This window comes from Dermacentor silvarum, chromosome 3 (assembly GCF_013339745.2).
Source record: "Dermacentor silvarum isolate Dsil-2018 chromosome 3, BIME_Dsil_1.4, whole genome shotgun sequence".
NCBI lineage: Eukaryota > Metazoa > Arthropoda > Arachnida > Ixodida > Ixodidae > Dermacentor > Dermacentor silvarum.
The window spans coordinates 4463947-4479098 of NC_051156.1; the positions used below are offsets into that span (position 1 = coordinate 4463947).

The 15152-nt window shown below is 45.2% G+C and overlaps 1 protein-coding gene across 3 annotated transcripts in view; it reads left to right on the forward strand.

Annotated features, from left to right (window-relative positions):
- LOC119445284 (putative phosphoenolpyruvate synthase) overlaps positions 1-15152 on the forward strand; it is a 155887-nt gene that overhangs the window by 124031 nt on the left and 16704 nt on the right. For all 3 annotated transcript variants that reach the window (XM_037709597.2, XM_049663190.1, XM_037709598.2), the window contains 3 exons: positions 4210-4269; positions 6673-6767; positions 13029-13092. In XM_037709597.2, coding sequence (XP_037565525.1) covers positions 4210-4269; positions 6673-6767; positions 13029-13092 — 219 coding nt within the window. The remainder of the gene's footprint in view (positions 1-4209; positions 4270-6672; positions 6768-13028; positions 13093-15152) is intronic.

Below are 15152 nucleotides of genomic sequence, written 5' to 3' on the forward strand. Positions count from 1 at the left end.
GGTGCCACCGTACTGGCGGAGGCTCGGGTCGTCTGCCCCTGCGCGCTTGGGAGTGTTTTAGGGGATCTTTCCGCCACCGGATAGCAAGCGCTTGCGTGGCTCATAGGTAGAGTATCTGACTCCCACGCAGCGGACCTGTGCTCGATCCCGGCGGAGAGCGGGTGCTTTTTCACAAACGCATTTGCAGAGAGCTACACAGACGCGCCTTATATATCTAAAGCCCAGACCACACGTACGCTTACAAACGCGCGCAAGCTCGCGTCCGCACGCCCACGCATGCGCAGACGGTGCGTCACGGCTCGTACGCGTCGAAACGCGGCGCGATCTCGGTGATCAGCTCCTCTCAGTTATCGCGCGCCTGGGCTGCCTCGCTGCCTCGCGTCGGCGCGCCTGGCTACGCAGCGACGGCGCGGTACATTCAACTCTCAGTTAAGCAGAATTATATCATGCAAGAAAGTGCTTCTTCTTCACTTTTCGTGCTGATCTAACAGCTCCAAAAAGATAACAATTACGTTTATAGATATCGAAGCATTTTGAAGCATTTTGATACGAAGTGGCGTCTGCCAAGGTGTAAACAAGTGAAGCCAGTGGCGCGCGCTGTCGCGCGTATTTGTGGATGCAAACCGCCATTCCTCGCTAGGCGCGGCAACCGCAAGGCGCGTAGACGCGAGCTTACGCGCGTCCGCAAGCGTACGTGTGGTCTGGGCTTAACACTCCTCCGTGTACCCGCGCTCTTGCTCGGGGCGGTGCCGCCGCCTACGAGCAGAAAAGAGAAGTACTGCATTATGACACTAACGCGCACCGACAGTGAACGCTTCGGTGGTCTCAGCACTAAGACGCCTCGATGCCAGCATTCGAAGGGACGCTGGCATCAAGAAGCACTACCAACGCCACCTAGGTGGCGTTCACCGTACTCAGCACAGCGGAGCGTGGCCTCCGCAATTAGCTCTGAAAATGTTTCTGAAGTTGATCGCGGAGGCTGCAATTACGACGCGCTGTACGCGCTGATTTGACTCGGTGACGATTCAGTTACGTGCTTTGTCTTGCGCGTTGTATTAGTGTGTCAGTTACGTGCTTCGTCTTTCGCGTTGTGCTAGCGTGTGCAGCGTAGTGCAGCTTCCATATGCACGACGGTTGCTCATGGTCATCGACGTTGGTAGTCGTGATGGAGTTCGCATTTCGGGCGATAGCGGTGACGCAGCGGCGGCGGCCGCGGCGGCGGCGGCCACGGCGAACAACGACGCGAACCGAAACGGCTATTTGAATGAGCCCACAACAGCTTACGCTGTAAAATAAGATAGCCATATGTCTTGTTCGTGGGCCTGGCGAGCCATTTGTCGACGACTGCTCCGACGACCGTCACTTGGAGCGCCCTAGAGCGCTCGACGCGGGAGAACAGTGGTCGAAAAGAACCAGCCGAACGCAAGGCGCGCGCTCTTTTCACCAGTCGAAGACAATGCTGCTCACGAGAGCGGTCTAGAGCACTTCGAAAGGACCAGCCGAAGATGCCTATAATTCTTATCAATGATTTACGTAATAATACAAATTCATCTATTTGTATTTTTGCTTAGGATTGCGTTGCCTACCCCAACGTTGTCAACCGTGATGCTGACATCGCATTCATTCAAACAGGTCTTAATAATATTACGCATCGATGCGACCTCTGGAAAATGCAATTGAACATTCTAAATGTAAAACAATGAGAGTTTACCGCAACCACACGCATTTTCCTTACTAATCGTGTACACACAATACCGCTCGAATCTATTCGGTCTTATAAGTATCTGGGAGTACATATTCCTAACTCTTTGTCATGGTCTGATCAGCTTGACTATGTACCTTCCAAATCCAGTCGTATGCTCGGTTTCTTAAAACTAAGCTTTGCTGTGCACCATCGTCATTAAAGAAACATTTATATGCCATTTACGTCAGTCCTGTACTAGAATACGCTTCATCCGTATGAGACCCTGCCCAGGTAACACTTACAACCAAGCTCGACGCTGTTCAATATCGGTCTGTACATTTCATACGCACCAACTCATCGAACGTCCAGTGCAGCTACCAATCCCTTTCCTTGCCATGCGTCTCACCTCTGCCCTTTCCAAAAGATCTGTTATTACAATTGCGTGCTTAAATACCGCTGGATGCAGCCTGCGTCTTCCATGTCGTCTTGATCCCCCCCCCCCCCCCCTTGGGCACCATTACAAAGTTCATATTCCTCGAGGAAACATCATACCACGTAGCACGTAGCAATGTTACCAATCTTTTATCTGTTTTTTTTTCTTTTTATACCCAAAGCTTGCCGTAGCAGGAATCACCTGCCCGCCTCAACCGCTCGTATAATTAACCCTGATAGATACCGCGAAGCGCTGAACAGGTCCTTTTGTTGTTTTTTGTTGTTTTATACGCTATTTTTAACCTGTTTCTTTGATTTCGCACTTTCATTCTTTTGTGTATGTATGCGTGCGTTGCGCAGACTTGTATGTCAACAACTTTGTTAGTCAAGTACCTTATGACATATGCTATTCTCTTGTATTTTTTTGCATTTTTATTGCTTTTTTGTGATTTCTCGTTTTGTGTAAAGTGCTCTCGATGGAAATTTGTAAGTGTTCCTTCAGTGCCCCTCCTCTCTACAATGTTCCTTCAGAGTACAATAAATAAATAAATAAATTCAATCAGACGCACTACATAAAGAAATGTCCTGCATCCACTACTGGAACACTGTTTTTCCACTCCTCTAGACTGACGGTTCATGATATCTAGCTTCTGCGCACCATTGCTGCAGCGGGCCCAAACAGGGAAAAAGCACAAGTTTTATAGAATGGCAGCACATTGGATTATTACCCTCCACCCCCCACCCTACCAACCACCTTTGGTGAAGAAATGTACTAAATCAACCTTCGTGGATTAGAAGCATAGTGTCGAATCATTTGGGAAGAAGTTCCTCAATAGTTCCTGAATAGTGTTCTTTTGCTCTGGTCAAAAAGGCGAGGTCATTCGTTGCCGTGGATCTGTTTGCTTGAACATGACTAAAATGAAAATCTGTCGAATATGTTTTTTAAAATCAATCTATTTTGAGCTGGCTGCGCCCAACACACAGAATGACATAAGACTACTCAAAATGGTGAAAGAAGCATGTGGAGTTGCAAGGAAACACCGCCTCAGGTTGAGCGGTTCAGTTATAAAGTACATAGCCCAGAGACATGTGAAACAATGTTTTCACATTCTTTTAGATGCGAAGCATCTTATGGTCGGGGCTATGTCACTCCCTGAATCCATCCATCCGCCGTGCGGCGTCCGCACCCCTACTGCGCATGCGCATCCTCCTCCCCCTCCTCTCCTTGTCTCATCTCCTCTCCTCTCGGCATTCCTCTTCTCTTCTCCGACGCTCCTCTCCTCTCCGGATTGCGCAACGAATGGCAACACCTGCGGCTCCGCGCGCGATAATGCGAAGCAGCTTAGGTTAAAGGCGCGACAGTAGGTGCCCCAGAGGCACCGGCAACAGTCACCAACGCCGCGCGCGTTCGGTGAGAACGCGGGCAAAACGCCGACGGTGTCGACAACAGTTCTGCGCGTTGCTGGTGCTGCTGCATGTCCAAGTTTATACAGCTGATAAAACTACCTTGAGTCGACGCCATGGCTGCTTCGCATACTACTCAGGGTTTCCCTACGGGAAGATGGTGTAATTTTTTTTCAGAGATGCAAGTACTTATTTTCGCATTTGTAGTTACACTATCTAGTGCTGCAGTCAATGTTCTTTGAGTCTTTCTTAGAATTTGGGCACTATAACCATTTTCAATTTGATCTCCGATGTGCATCAGAGAACAAACGGGGATAGCCGATGTTCTAGTGGACATTAAGCGCAAGAAATGGAGCTGGGCAGACCATGTAATGCGTAGGATGGATAACCGGTGGACCATTTGGGTTACAGAATGGATACCAAGAGAAGGGAAGCGCAGTCGAGGTCAGCAGAAAACCAGATGGGAAGATGAAGTTAGGAAATTTGCAGGCGCAAGTTGGAATAGGCTAGCGCAAGACAGGCGTAATTGGAGATCGCAGGGAGAGGCCTTCCGTCCTGCAGTGGACATAAAAATATAGGCTGATGATGATGATGATGAACCATTTTCAATTCTGCTTGTAACCGAAGCTGCGTGATGCACTTGCGAAGAAAAAAACTAAACATTTGGCTTCTCTGTTTTCTTTTTTCAGTTTGATGTTTACTCCAAGACGTGGGCAATGGACCCAAGGCCATTAGTGAAGAATCTTCAGGCAAGTATGTCTTAATGAATAGCGGCAACTAGACAATAAAACGGCATGCTGTAAGGCAATGTTGCTTCATTGCCTGATACGACGTATCAAAATAGATGGCACAGTTCACCTGTCGTTTGATTTCCACTATTGATTATAGCGTTGATTAAAAGAGAAGTTATATCGCTGCTCTGAAGTTGAAGTAACAAAAGTTTCGAAAATTTCTAATTGCGCAAACAATAGTAGCACAGTTAGTGCCTTGTGTTTAGTGAAAATGCTAGGATAATATATGCAAATCATATATCTAATGAAATTGGTTTGAGTAGTTCATGTAGAGTGTGCTTGAGCGCGTGCAAGCAGACACTACATTAATTTTAATAGTAAACTGGGCGAGTTGCTAGTGGTTCTTGTTGTTAAGGGTAGCACAGTAACTGACACAGAGCACAAGAAAAACACAATATGACGGACGAAGCCCCGACTTTCAACTGACCGATTTTATTTAATAGCCTTTTTATATGTCACTTGCTAACCGCACGAGTCCCTATAACAAGAAGCAATTGAGCAAGAACAATAAGAACAAAGATGGTTAGTTGAGCATGCACTGCAATAGCCGAATCAAAAGGAAATAACACAACCTCACGTTTTCGTTGTCATCAAAAACTTAATTGAGTTAATTCGCAGTCCAAAAGGTTTATCGATGACTGGCTTATAGATGACAGGCTTCCCACTTAGACTATTTCGCCACCAAGAACAAATAGCGAGAGAAATAGTGGAAGCTTTCTATATAAGAAAAATTTGTCTAAATGTGTGTGCCACTCACCCATAAACCTTCTGGCCTGTGAATTGGCTCTTTTAGATCTTTGACTACAACGAAAACGTGCAGTTTTTCTTTTCGATTCGCCGCTATCGCAGTGCACGCTAATAATCATGTTTGATCTCTTTCCTATTTTTGTTCTTTTGCTTCCTGGAATAAAATAGGTCAATTGAAAGTCAGGGCTTCGTCCGTCGTATTGTGTCTGTCTTGTGTTCCTTATCAGTAATAGCGGTACCCTCAAAACATGCACTGCAATGTTGCTTTTTTTTAACAGCGAAGGTGTTTAAGCCAGCCGTAATGTGTGGTTCGTATCAAGAAACTTCAGCGCCGTAGCCATGGCAACCAGAAGGAGTAGGGAGAGACCGCGTGCATGCCTACGCGGTCTTCTCCTCGCCAGCTCCCTCCCTTCCCGACCTCCCCCGCCGCTCTGCTCTCCGCGGCGCGCTGAGCCAGGAGAAAAAAAAAAGCTGGCCGATTGATATCTGGCGGCTAGCCTCCAATGCGTTCGGCGTCGGCAAGCAACAGCGTTCTTGGCACTGTGCCAACCCTGCCTGCGTTTGTGGCATGCCAGGAACGCTGTAGCTCGTAGGTTCAGACGCGTCCAGCGCTACTCACGCGAAATGTCGCAAAACGGAAGGTACCTCCGAAAATTATCGCTCGAGAATACCTTCCTAAATGCATGCCTGGTTCAGTTAAACCAAGTTTCGCTGTGCCTAAGCTTTGCACAACCGAGTGCAAACTTGTCCGTTTTTTTAATAGACCGAATTTTTATAGATCACCTATGGCAAATTGCGTAATTTAAGCCCTTCAGCTGTAATACTCATAGAGGCAGACATTACTTGCAGGAGAAATCAAAACGCCTCATTCACTGATTATCAAATATTCAATAATTATATGTATAACTATTTACTTTACGGCGCATATGATAATTTACGCATTGTAGCCCGTGAGTTTCGCAAAGCGTATCCACTTGGGACGAATTCTCTGGATGACACAAGTTTCAAGTTATTATTTGTAATGTGTGTGACGAAATACATGGGCCTTTCAGTTAGTTTGGAGCTTGAATGCATAGAAGAGTGTTTTCTAAAAAATCAACAGGGACAGTACAGTGAACGCTTGCCCCAAGTTCGACGGCGCAGCTCTTTAAACCGCTGTTATCCTCAGGATTTGTTCGAAGTCGATGTGCTTTTATGCCGTGAAAACTCACCGGCCGTAATTTACTTAGTGAAAAAAATTACTAATTTTTTATTTCTTTTAGTAGATTACACATTTTGATTTCTCCTCGACGTGATGTCCACCTCTTGGAGTAATCCAGTCGATTGATTAGGATTATGCTATCTACCATACGCAATTTTTAAAGATGTAAATCTAAATAAAGCTATATGTGGCGGACAGGCGGCGCTTGTATGCGCGGTATTTGTCGTTCTCTATTACCTTTTAAAAAACAACTCATCAAACGAATATTCTGTTCCGTCAATCTAAACCTCTCCATGAGTAGAATTTTTGAGGAAGATCAGAAACAACCGCTTTAGAAGTGGTCGGTTTCTGCGCCAACGTGGCGAGCGTGTACAGCATTGTCATTCGGTTTTTCAACGTTGTGCTACTTGCAGGTCATGACAGGCACCGTAGACACGTACACCAAGGAGCCTTTGTCGATAGAGGAAGCCGTGGATAGACTCGACATCAAGTTCACCTCTTTCAAAAGGTCAGCAACTTTTCTCATCAGAGGTGTTTCTTGTAGAAGACACAGTGCTGGAATGCTTAACATTACCCGCCGCGTTAGCTTAGTGCACGGATATGGCGACGCGCTGCTGAGCTCGAGGTCGCGGGCTCAATCTCGGTTGCGGCGGCCGCATTTTCATAAAGGCGAAATGCAAAAAAAAACGCTCGTGTAATTAGCGCCTATTTATGGGCTCATTAAAGAACCAGAAGTAGCCAAATTTAATCCGGACTCGCCTAATAGCCTGGTAATCAGATCGTGGTTTTGGCATGTAAAACGTAAGAATTTAACTTTCATGCCGGTGAAGTTAACTTGCATGCCTGCCACTAACCTGCCAGCTTTGTTTTCTGTCGTCCTTTCATAATCGTATTTTTGTTGATACAAGTATATGAATAACAATATTAATAAAAAAAGTTACATGGACGTTTGAGTTCGTGAACGCGGGTGACAGGCAAACATATGGGTGCTATAGCGCACACGACGCTATTGGCCCTCGGTGCGCCAGGCGCCTTTATATATATATATATATATATATATATATATATATATATATATATATATATATATATATATATATATATATATATATATATATATATATATATATATATCATCAGCCTATATTTATGTCCACTGCAGGACGAAGGCCTCTCCCTGCGATCTCCAATTACCCCTGTCTTGCGCTAGCGTATTCCAACTAGCGCCTATATATATGGAGGTGGCGTGGAGCAGAGGTAGAACACCCGACCTCAAATCTGAAGGTCGTAAGTTCGAATCCTGCTCCAGTCCACTACATTTTCAGGCATGGAGTGGTGCCTGACACGGCAAAAAATAATGCCGAGAGCTAGTGGGGCTATACTAGTTCAGGTGCAACCAAACTAGGCAGGCCCACTAAGCTTCATCAAAGTCACTCCCTCACCAGAACAGGAATTGGCCTCCCTGGTGCAGTTTTCGGCCACTACCTCCCTCATGACCCCGATATATATATATATATATATATATATATATATATATATATATATTACACTGTCCGCATCGCAGATCAGCGAGGCCAGAGTAGAACTGCTAGAGTAGTAACCGCTAACCGCTATAGTATATATATATACTCTAGCGGTTCTACTCTGGCCTCGCGATCTGCGATGCGGGAAGTGTACACTATATATATATATATATATATATATATATATATATATATATATATATATATGCGGACAGTGTATTAAATATATATATTACACTTCCCGCATCGCAGATCACGCGGCCTCGCCATACACAGCAGCCGCCAGAGTAGAACGCCCCTATGTAAAATCGCTTGCTATCTACATTAACAAGCATGGTGTCCGCTCGCACAGGCAAACTCATCACTCTCGAAAACCGTGGACACTCGCTGTCAGAACGGTGGCGTGAGGAATCTACGAGCCGCTACGGAGTGGCCTTCGGGCTGTGTATTGCTTCAAGGCAAACTGCGCGACGAGAACATTGCGCACGCAAAGCTACGAGCCGTCGGAACACCTAAACTGGGCCCCCAAAGCAGATCGCCTTCAAGATAAAGCCCGCGCGACCGATGTACAACGCCCCCCCCCCCCCCTCCTCGCTCTCCTTCCCTAGTGCCATGCGCGCGACGGAAGATGGTGCGCTTCCTCCCGCCTTCTCCACTTGCGCACGCGAGATTGAGCCGCCATCATCAGCTCACCGCCCCACGTACAAAGGAGTCCGAAGGAGTTCGTACTTTCCCCGGCGCGTGATTCGCGCATGCCTCCTCCGCTTCCTTCGCGGCTTCGAATAGACATTCGCCGATTGCGCTAGCTAGCCCGTGACGCTAGCGCGTAAAATAATCAATCGCTCAATCTTTATTTATATGTGCACAGGAATAACCGAAGGTGTAAATATTGCCGGACAGAGAAACAAAATAAATAAATCCGATAAAAAAACAACTGTAACTAAAACTTACAGGATAAAAAGTTTAGTATAAAACAACAAGAAAACGGAATAACGAGTAAATGAGGAGCAACAAATAATCAATAAGACAAAATTACATTCATCACTCATAGCCTGCTCAGGAAGCAAACAAGACAAAACCAAGACTGAGGGCAAAAGAGAATAAAGAACAAGTCAGGTATGGTGACATGAAGCGTACTCTGTTTATTATGTGCGAGCGTGTTACGTAATTTGGCGCAGCCGACAGGATAAGTCGCCCATTGGGACAGCGAGCTTCAACAGTTCGACTTTGAAGTGAATCACCGTCCAGGAGCTTCTATGAAAGATGCCGACGCAATGTCCTGATTGGAGGGTCACATTTGTTGATGTGCAACTGAAACAAAAGAAGCTGCCAAAATTTGAGAAGGAACTGAATGTTTACGACACAGATGGGCAGAATTGCAGTACTTCCTGCACTGGTTCTGAAAATGACCTTTACTACAATTGTCTCCATTCAGGTGGCCATGATGGATATTGGCGGACATACCTGAAACTGAGGTTCACATGACCCCGCATGAACTAAGGCACGAAAAAATACCTGTAGTCATGTCAGAAATGCCAGGTGAATAAATTAAAGTTGAAACAACCAACTCAACAGATTCAGAAATCCACTAAATAACTTTTAAACTAATTACCTAATGGCCCATATTGCAATTTACAAATTGTAGCTGTGGAGTTTGCAAGGCGGATCACTTGGAAAGAAATCTCGGGATGACACCAGTTTCGAGATATTAATTCCCGAACTTTGCGGAGAAATGCATAGGCGTTCCAGTTAATTTTGTGCTTCAATGCAAAAAGCGACGTTTTGTTAAGAACGTAACTGGAACGCCATTGCATTTCTCCGCAGAGTTCGAGAATTAATATCTCGAAACTGGTGTCATCCTGAGAATTCGTTCCAAGTGGATCCGCCTTGCGAATTCCACGGCTACAATTTGTAAATTGCAATATGGACCATCAGGTAATTAGTTAAAAACCTAATTAGTGAATTTCTGTTAATTATTCGATTATACATTTCAATTTCTAGTGCAAGTAATGTCCGCCTCTTCGAGTAGACCAGCTCATGAACTAGAATTGTGCTATCTGCCACAGGCATCCTTAAATAAATTATGAAAGTGTTCGCTGAAACACCCTGTATTACCGAAGCACTCGAGTGCCCCGCCCCATTCACATGGACTTCCCAGAACTCAGCAAAAAAAGTTTTGAAGGAGTGAAGAAAACGTAAGTATTCCTGTTGCGTGTTAGTGAGTTCACCAGGATGGTGGCTGCAAAACCTGGAAAGGAGGACGCCAACAGTGTGATCTCCTTTTTAAGTCGGAAGAAGTTTGACAACATGAAAGCATTAGTGTCAGACAATGGACCTGCCTTTCGGAACCTTAAACTTAAGGAATGGGCAGAGCGACGAGGACTTACACTCAGATTTACAGCACCATATCGTCCAGCAGCTAATGGGCTAGCTGAGCGAGCTATTTGTGAGATTAAACAGTGCATAAGCATGTATTCATACTTCCCAAGCGGATGGAAGTGCTGCCTTGAAGCGGCGGTAGCTAATCAAAACCGCTCCTATACAACATGTCTGGGATGCACACCCCTTCTTGCTGCTATCGGGAACGCAACCTATTTACCAGCCGACACGTCTCTACAAGTTGAAGCACGATCCACCTGACAAAAGAGAGAAGAAACGAAGAGATCGAAGTACCGTGAAAGAATGAAAAGGAACTTTGACAAAAAAAAAACACAGCGATACCAAGAATAGAGGTTGGAGACTTGATGCTAGTGAAAAAAGGGTTGTCAAACTCGGGCTCAAATCACAGAGCGTCATTCTCCGGTGTGAAAACTGCAAGTCAGCAGGAAATTTCGAAGACTGTCTGGTATGTAGGCCCCAATGACACCGTGGAATCAGCAACTTTAGCTAACGTTTCAAATAGCATCCCAGGAGGAATGGAAACATAAGTTGGGGGACTGAAGCGTGCTCAGGCAGTCGAAGAACAACAAGATGAGAGACAATCTGCAGTAAGGGCGCGGGAGGCAGAAGAGAATAAAGAAGTTAGAAGAGGCGCCATGAGGTGTACTCTGTTTATAATGTGCGGGCTTGTACAACTCATTACACACATACAGGGTGTTTCACTTAACTTGAGCCAAACATTAAAAATATTCAAATGCTACGTAGGTGTACAGAACCAAGGTAATGTTGTTTGCCGTCGCCTGGAGATACTCAGATTTTTTTTGCATTCCGCCTAGTTATATAACTAGTCCTAATTAATTAATAAGCTTCTCAATTATTATAATTAGATTAGAAGCTTCAATTAGAAAATTGTGGAGCAACACGAGAAACTCCCGATATAGCTTTCTGTTGCTGAATACGTGCTACATAAAAGTGTTTTTTTTTTTCCGAGCGTGAAAGAAGTCCTCGAATACACGCAAAATTACCGGGCGACACGCCACTCGAGGCTGTTTGCGTGTAATTATATAACTAAGCGGAATGCAAAAATTATCTGAGTATCTTCAAGCGATGGCTCACAACATTTCCTTGGTTCTGTCCAGGTATACGTAACATTCGCATATTTTTAAAGTTTGGCCCAAGTTAAGTGAAACAACCTGTATGTGGAAGCAGAAAGAACCTATCAAAAGACGAGTGAAGAGTGCACCCAGAAAGAAGGCCGAAGAGAAAGTGCAAAGTTCGGAACAGGAAGAAGACAAGACGTATTCAAAGAAGTCAGGATGCAGAAAACGACTTGGCACTTTTTGGCGAGGCCGGTGTCTTCTGAAATAGGCAGGAATGAGGAAGGGTCTATATTCCTCGGCAGCCTTCTGCGGAATCAGTAGTAAAACAAAAGTTAGTAGATCTGTGCGTGTAGTAATTCCATAAATGACTGTGCACAAAAAGAGGACGTCGGTATGACTGTCACAGAAAAATAGGATAATTATTCAAACTTGAAAAGCTGGTGCGCTAAGTCAGAAAACGTTGTTTATATACACTCATGTATTCTTTCTGCGGACGCTCGATTGATATTCTGTTTGAATTGCTTGTGCCATTCCCCACTTCTGAGGCTGATTCAAGCAATGGACGACATGCACGTGAACAATTTGAGGAAGGGAAGCGAGGTACGGAAATCTCTTGCAAGTTACAGAGCGCGCGCTTCCCTTGCTACACGCTTAGTGTTGGCAAAAGTAAGCTTAACGGGCTATCAAAAAGCACACTGAGATCGCTTATTTCAACAACCCTGGTCAACACTGTACGATTAAAAAAAAGGAAGGGAAGACAATATTACGGGTTTTACGCGAATATGACATGAGTGTGGTTTTAGATGACTTTAGAGTGAGGCCGTTTAATTGGCACCATTCGGAGAATGATAGATCGGACTCCAGAGGTCGGCAGTCCTCAATACTGTTTTCTCCTTAAATATTTTGGTGTCGTAACCATAATGACGAAATGGACACTTCTGGATTGCTGAGAAGAGCTATTGACAAAAAAAAATTGAGACGAGACACGGACCTAACGCGGAACCTTGTTGCACAGAACTTGATGACGTACAGACAAAATATCCATCATTGAGGCACACGACGCAGGACCTGTCGAAGAAATAACTGGGTAGTAAAGTTACAGTAGCAGCTTCAACACCGTAGTGCGCAAGTGTCTCGATCAATCGGGGATCATCAAAGGCTTCACTGAGGTCGCAGTAGGCAGCGTCAACTAGGCCCTTTTGCTGTGCCGGGCAGGCAAACCTGCGTCGCAAAGCTGTGACAAGGTTAGTGGTCGTTGATTGGCCAGGGAGAAATCTATGCTCATTTGGAACGAGCACATTTTTACACTGAACAATAATACGCTGTGAGTAGCTAATTCAAACAGCTTGGATATGTCATGGAGATAGTTTGCGACATCCGTTTTGGTGGGAAGTCGGCAGATGGCAATATGAGGCTTACCTAATCGACCATTCGAAACAAAGAACTGGCGAATCAGTTCTGAGGAAATTAGTAAGTTAGCTGAAGTTACTCACGAATTATAAGCCTGACTCCTTCATTCAGCCCTGCTAGACTGGATCACGCAAAGCAAAGGTATTCGCACTTTCCTAATTAAGGAATGTGTGCCCATATTCACAAAACGCTCGTAAGGTGAAATGTTTTCGTAAGAGCAAATTCCAGCCAATCCTGATGTTGAACATATTATTATCCAAGGCGCCCAGCCAATGCCAAATAACAGTTACTACCGCAAAGCTTTGCGAATTCAGTCCATGGTTGTTAATTCCTTTTTAACTTTTTTTTTCATTCTAGAAAACTTTTCATCTGGCTCATGCGGAAGTGCCGGCGGGCTGTCTCTCTGCGTGAGCTCTCCAAGGTAAGGGCACAACGTAGGGGCATCATGTTTTCATGTTTCTCGCCCTCTGTGCCGAATCAACGTTCGCCCGGAGCTCAAATTGGTATCATTCACAGCTTCAGTGACCTTGCACCTCGACCTGACTATATGTCGTTGCCCTTTAATTAAAATCTTTGACACTTGGAAGCAACCTCTGACATGCTTAGACGTTGGGAAGTTTACATGCACCGCACTGTGACAATAATTTTCGCCGGTACAGTATGTATTGGTAGGCCTTGCAGTTTTACAGCGTAAGCTGTTATGGGCTCATTCCAATAGCCGTTTCGGTCCGCGATGGTGTACGCCGCCGCTGCCGCCGCCGCCGTCCCGCGAACGTAACCGCTATCGCTGGAAATGCGAAAAGTACCCGGTTCCCGCCGCGATCAAACCCGCGCGCGCTATGTGGGAGCCAGATACTGTACCACTGAGCCACGCAAGCGCTTGCTATCGGGCGCCGGAAAAATTCTCTCTAAAGCAGGTTCAGATGATCCGAGCCTCCGCCAGTATGGTGGCGCGATCTAGTTAAGGCGCCTGCAAACGCACCGTGCGCAGGCGCAGACGACGAGATGCCATTGAGACGAGGCGCACAATAAAAAAACGCGATCCCCAGCCTCCGCCAGTATGGTGGCGACATCTAGTTAAGATGCCTGCAAACGCAGCGTGCCCGACATGTAAGTTGCAGTTGTAAGGCTTGATCGTGCTCAGCAGACTGCTGCGCAGAGAGCATTACAAGCCGCAGCTCGCCGTTGACGCCGGGCGGACAGTTCAGATCGTTCTCGTCAAAACGAGGCGAATAGACTGCCGCGAAGACCCTGTTGTGCGTGGTGCCCAAATTGTAGCTACTCTTGAGCCGCTCCAGCAGCTTACGCTGTCACTGTGCTGCGTGTGCAGCGCAGGCCTGTGACTTTTTTGTACAGTGAAAGGTTGAACGTTATCTTGCACACACAAATGTATATTTTCAGGTATCATTTGCCACTTTGCACTTCTATACAGCTGAACTAGCCCAATGCCAGAAAGCAACTGAAAATATGAGCTTACTTCTTGGCATTGTCTCCCGCAATCACTGTCCTTAGTTTATTTTGGTTTTTTCACATTTGACCGCGTTCTCAAATAGCACCAGGATATAAGCTGTGCGAGCAAAGGCAGCGAACCTCCTATGATCGTAAAAAAGAAATGGCCTCTTTAAATGTCTCCCATCAGAAAGTATACGAAATAGCTTTCTCAAGAATCTACGGTATAAAGAACTAATTGAGCAGCCCTTGAAAGGATGCCATGTTTGCCTATATGCATCAGCGGAAGCAACGTATCCATTAAGCGTTCTAATAAGTGGGCTAATAAAAATGGGGGAATTTGATAACTATTTATAAATATTATTCGCTACCTGCCACTTTCTTTTATAATGTTCAACGGTAAAATAAATAAAGGCATCGGTATCTGCACGACACTGTATTTGAACAGTCGCACATAAAATAACACACCGTATGTATGTATGTATGTATGTATGTATGTATGTATGTATGTATGTATGTATGTATGTATGTGTGTATGTGTGTATGTATGTATGCATGTATGTATGTATATATATATATATATATAGATATATAATTTCGTTGATTATGCGTATTCTCGATGTATCTTGCACATTTGGATGGGAAATAACCATTTGTAAACTAGTTATATGACCCGTCCTTAAAGGATTAAATTACTAATATTTTGCAATGAATGGCTATTAATATCCTGCTAACCCATTTCTTTTTTCTCTTTCTGGAAAGTGGCCACTGGCCACATGGTAGTAAATATCGCGCGCGGAAAAATGGCCCCTCAGTTGAGGTACGAAACGTGGTCGGCGTCTGCGAAAGCAAAGATGTTGCAGCGAAGCTTGTCTCACAGCTCCTAACGGACACCACAAATTACCAGACGTAGTAGCTGCGACGTTATCGTCGAAATCCAACAAAATACTTTCCTGTGTCGCACCGTGGGGTTGATTTGAATCTAGTATCACGCATTCCGGCTATCAACTAGTCTGCTTATCAACTTTTTAC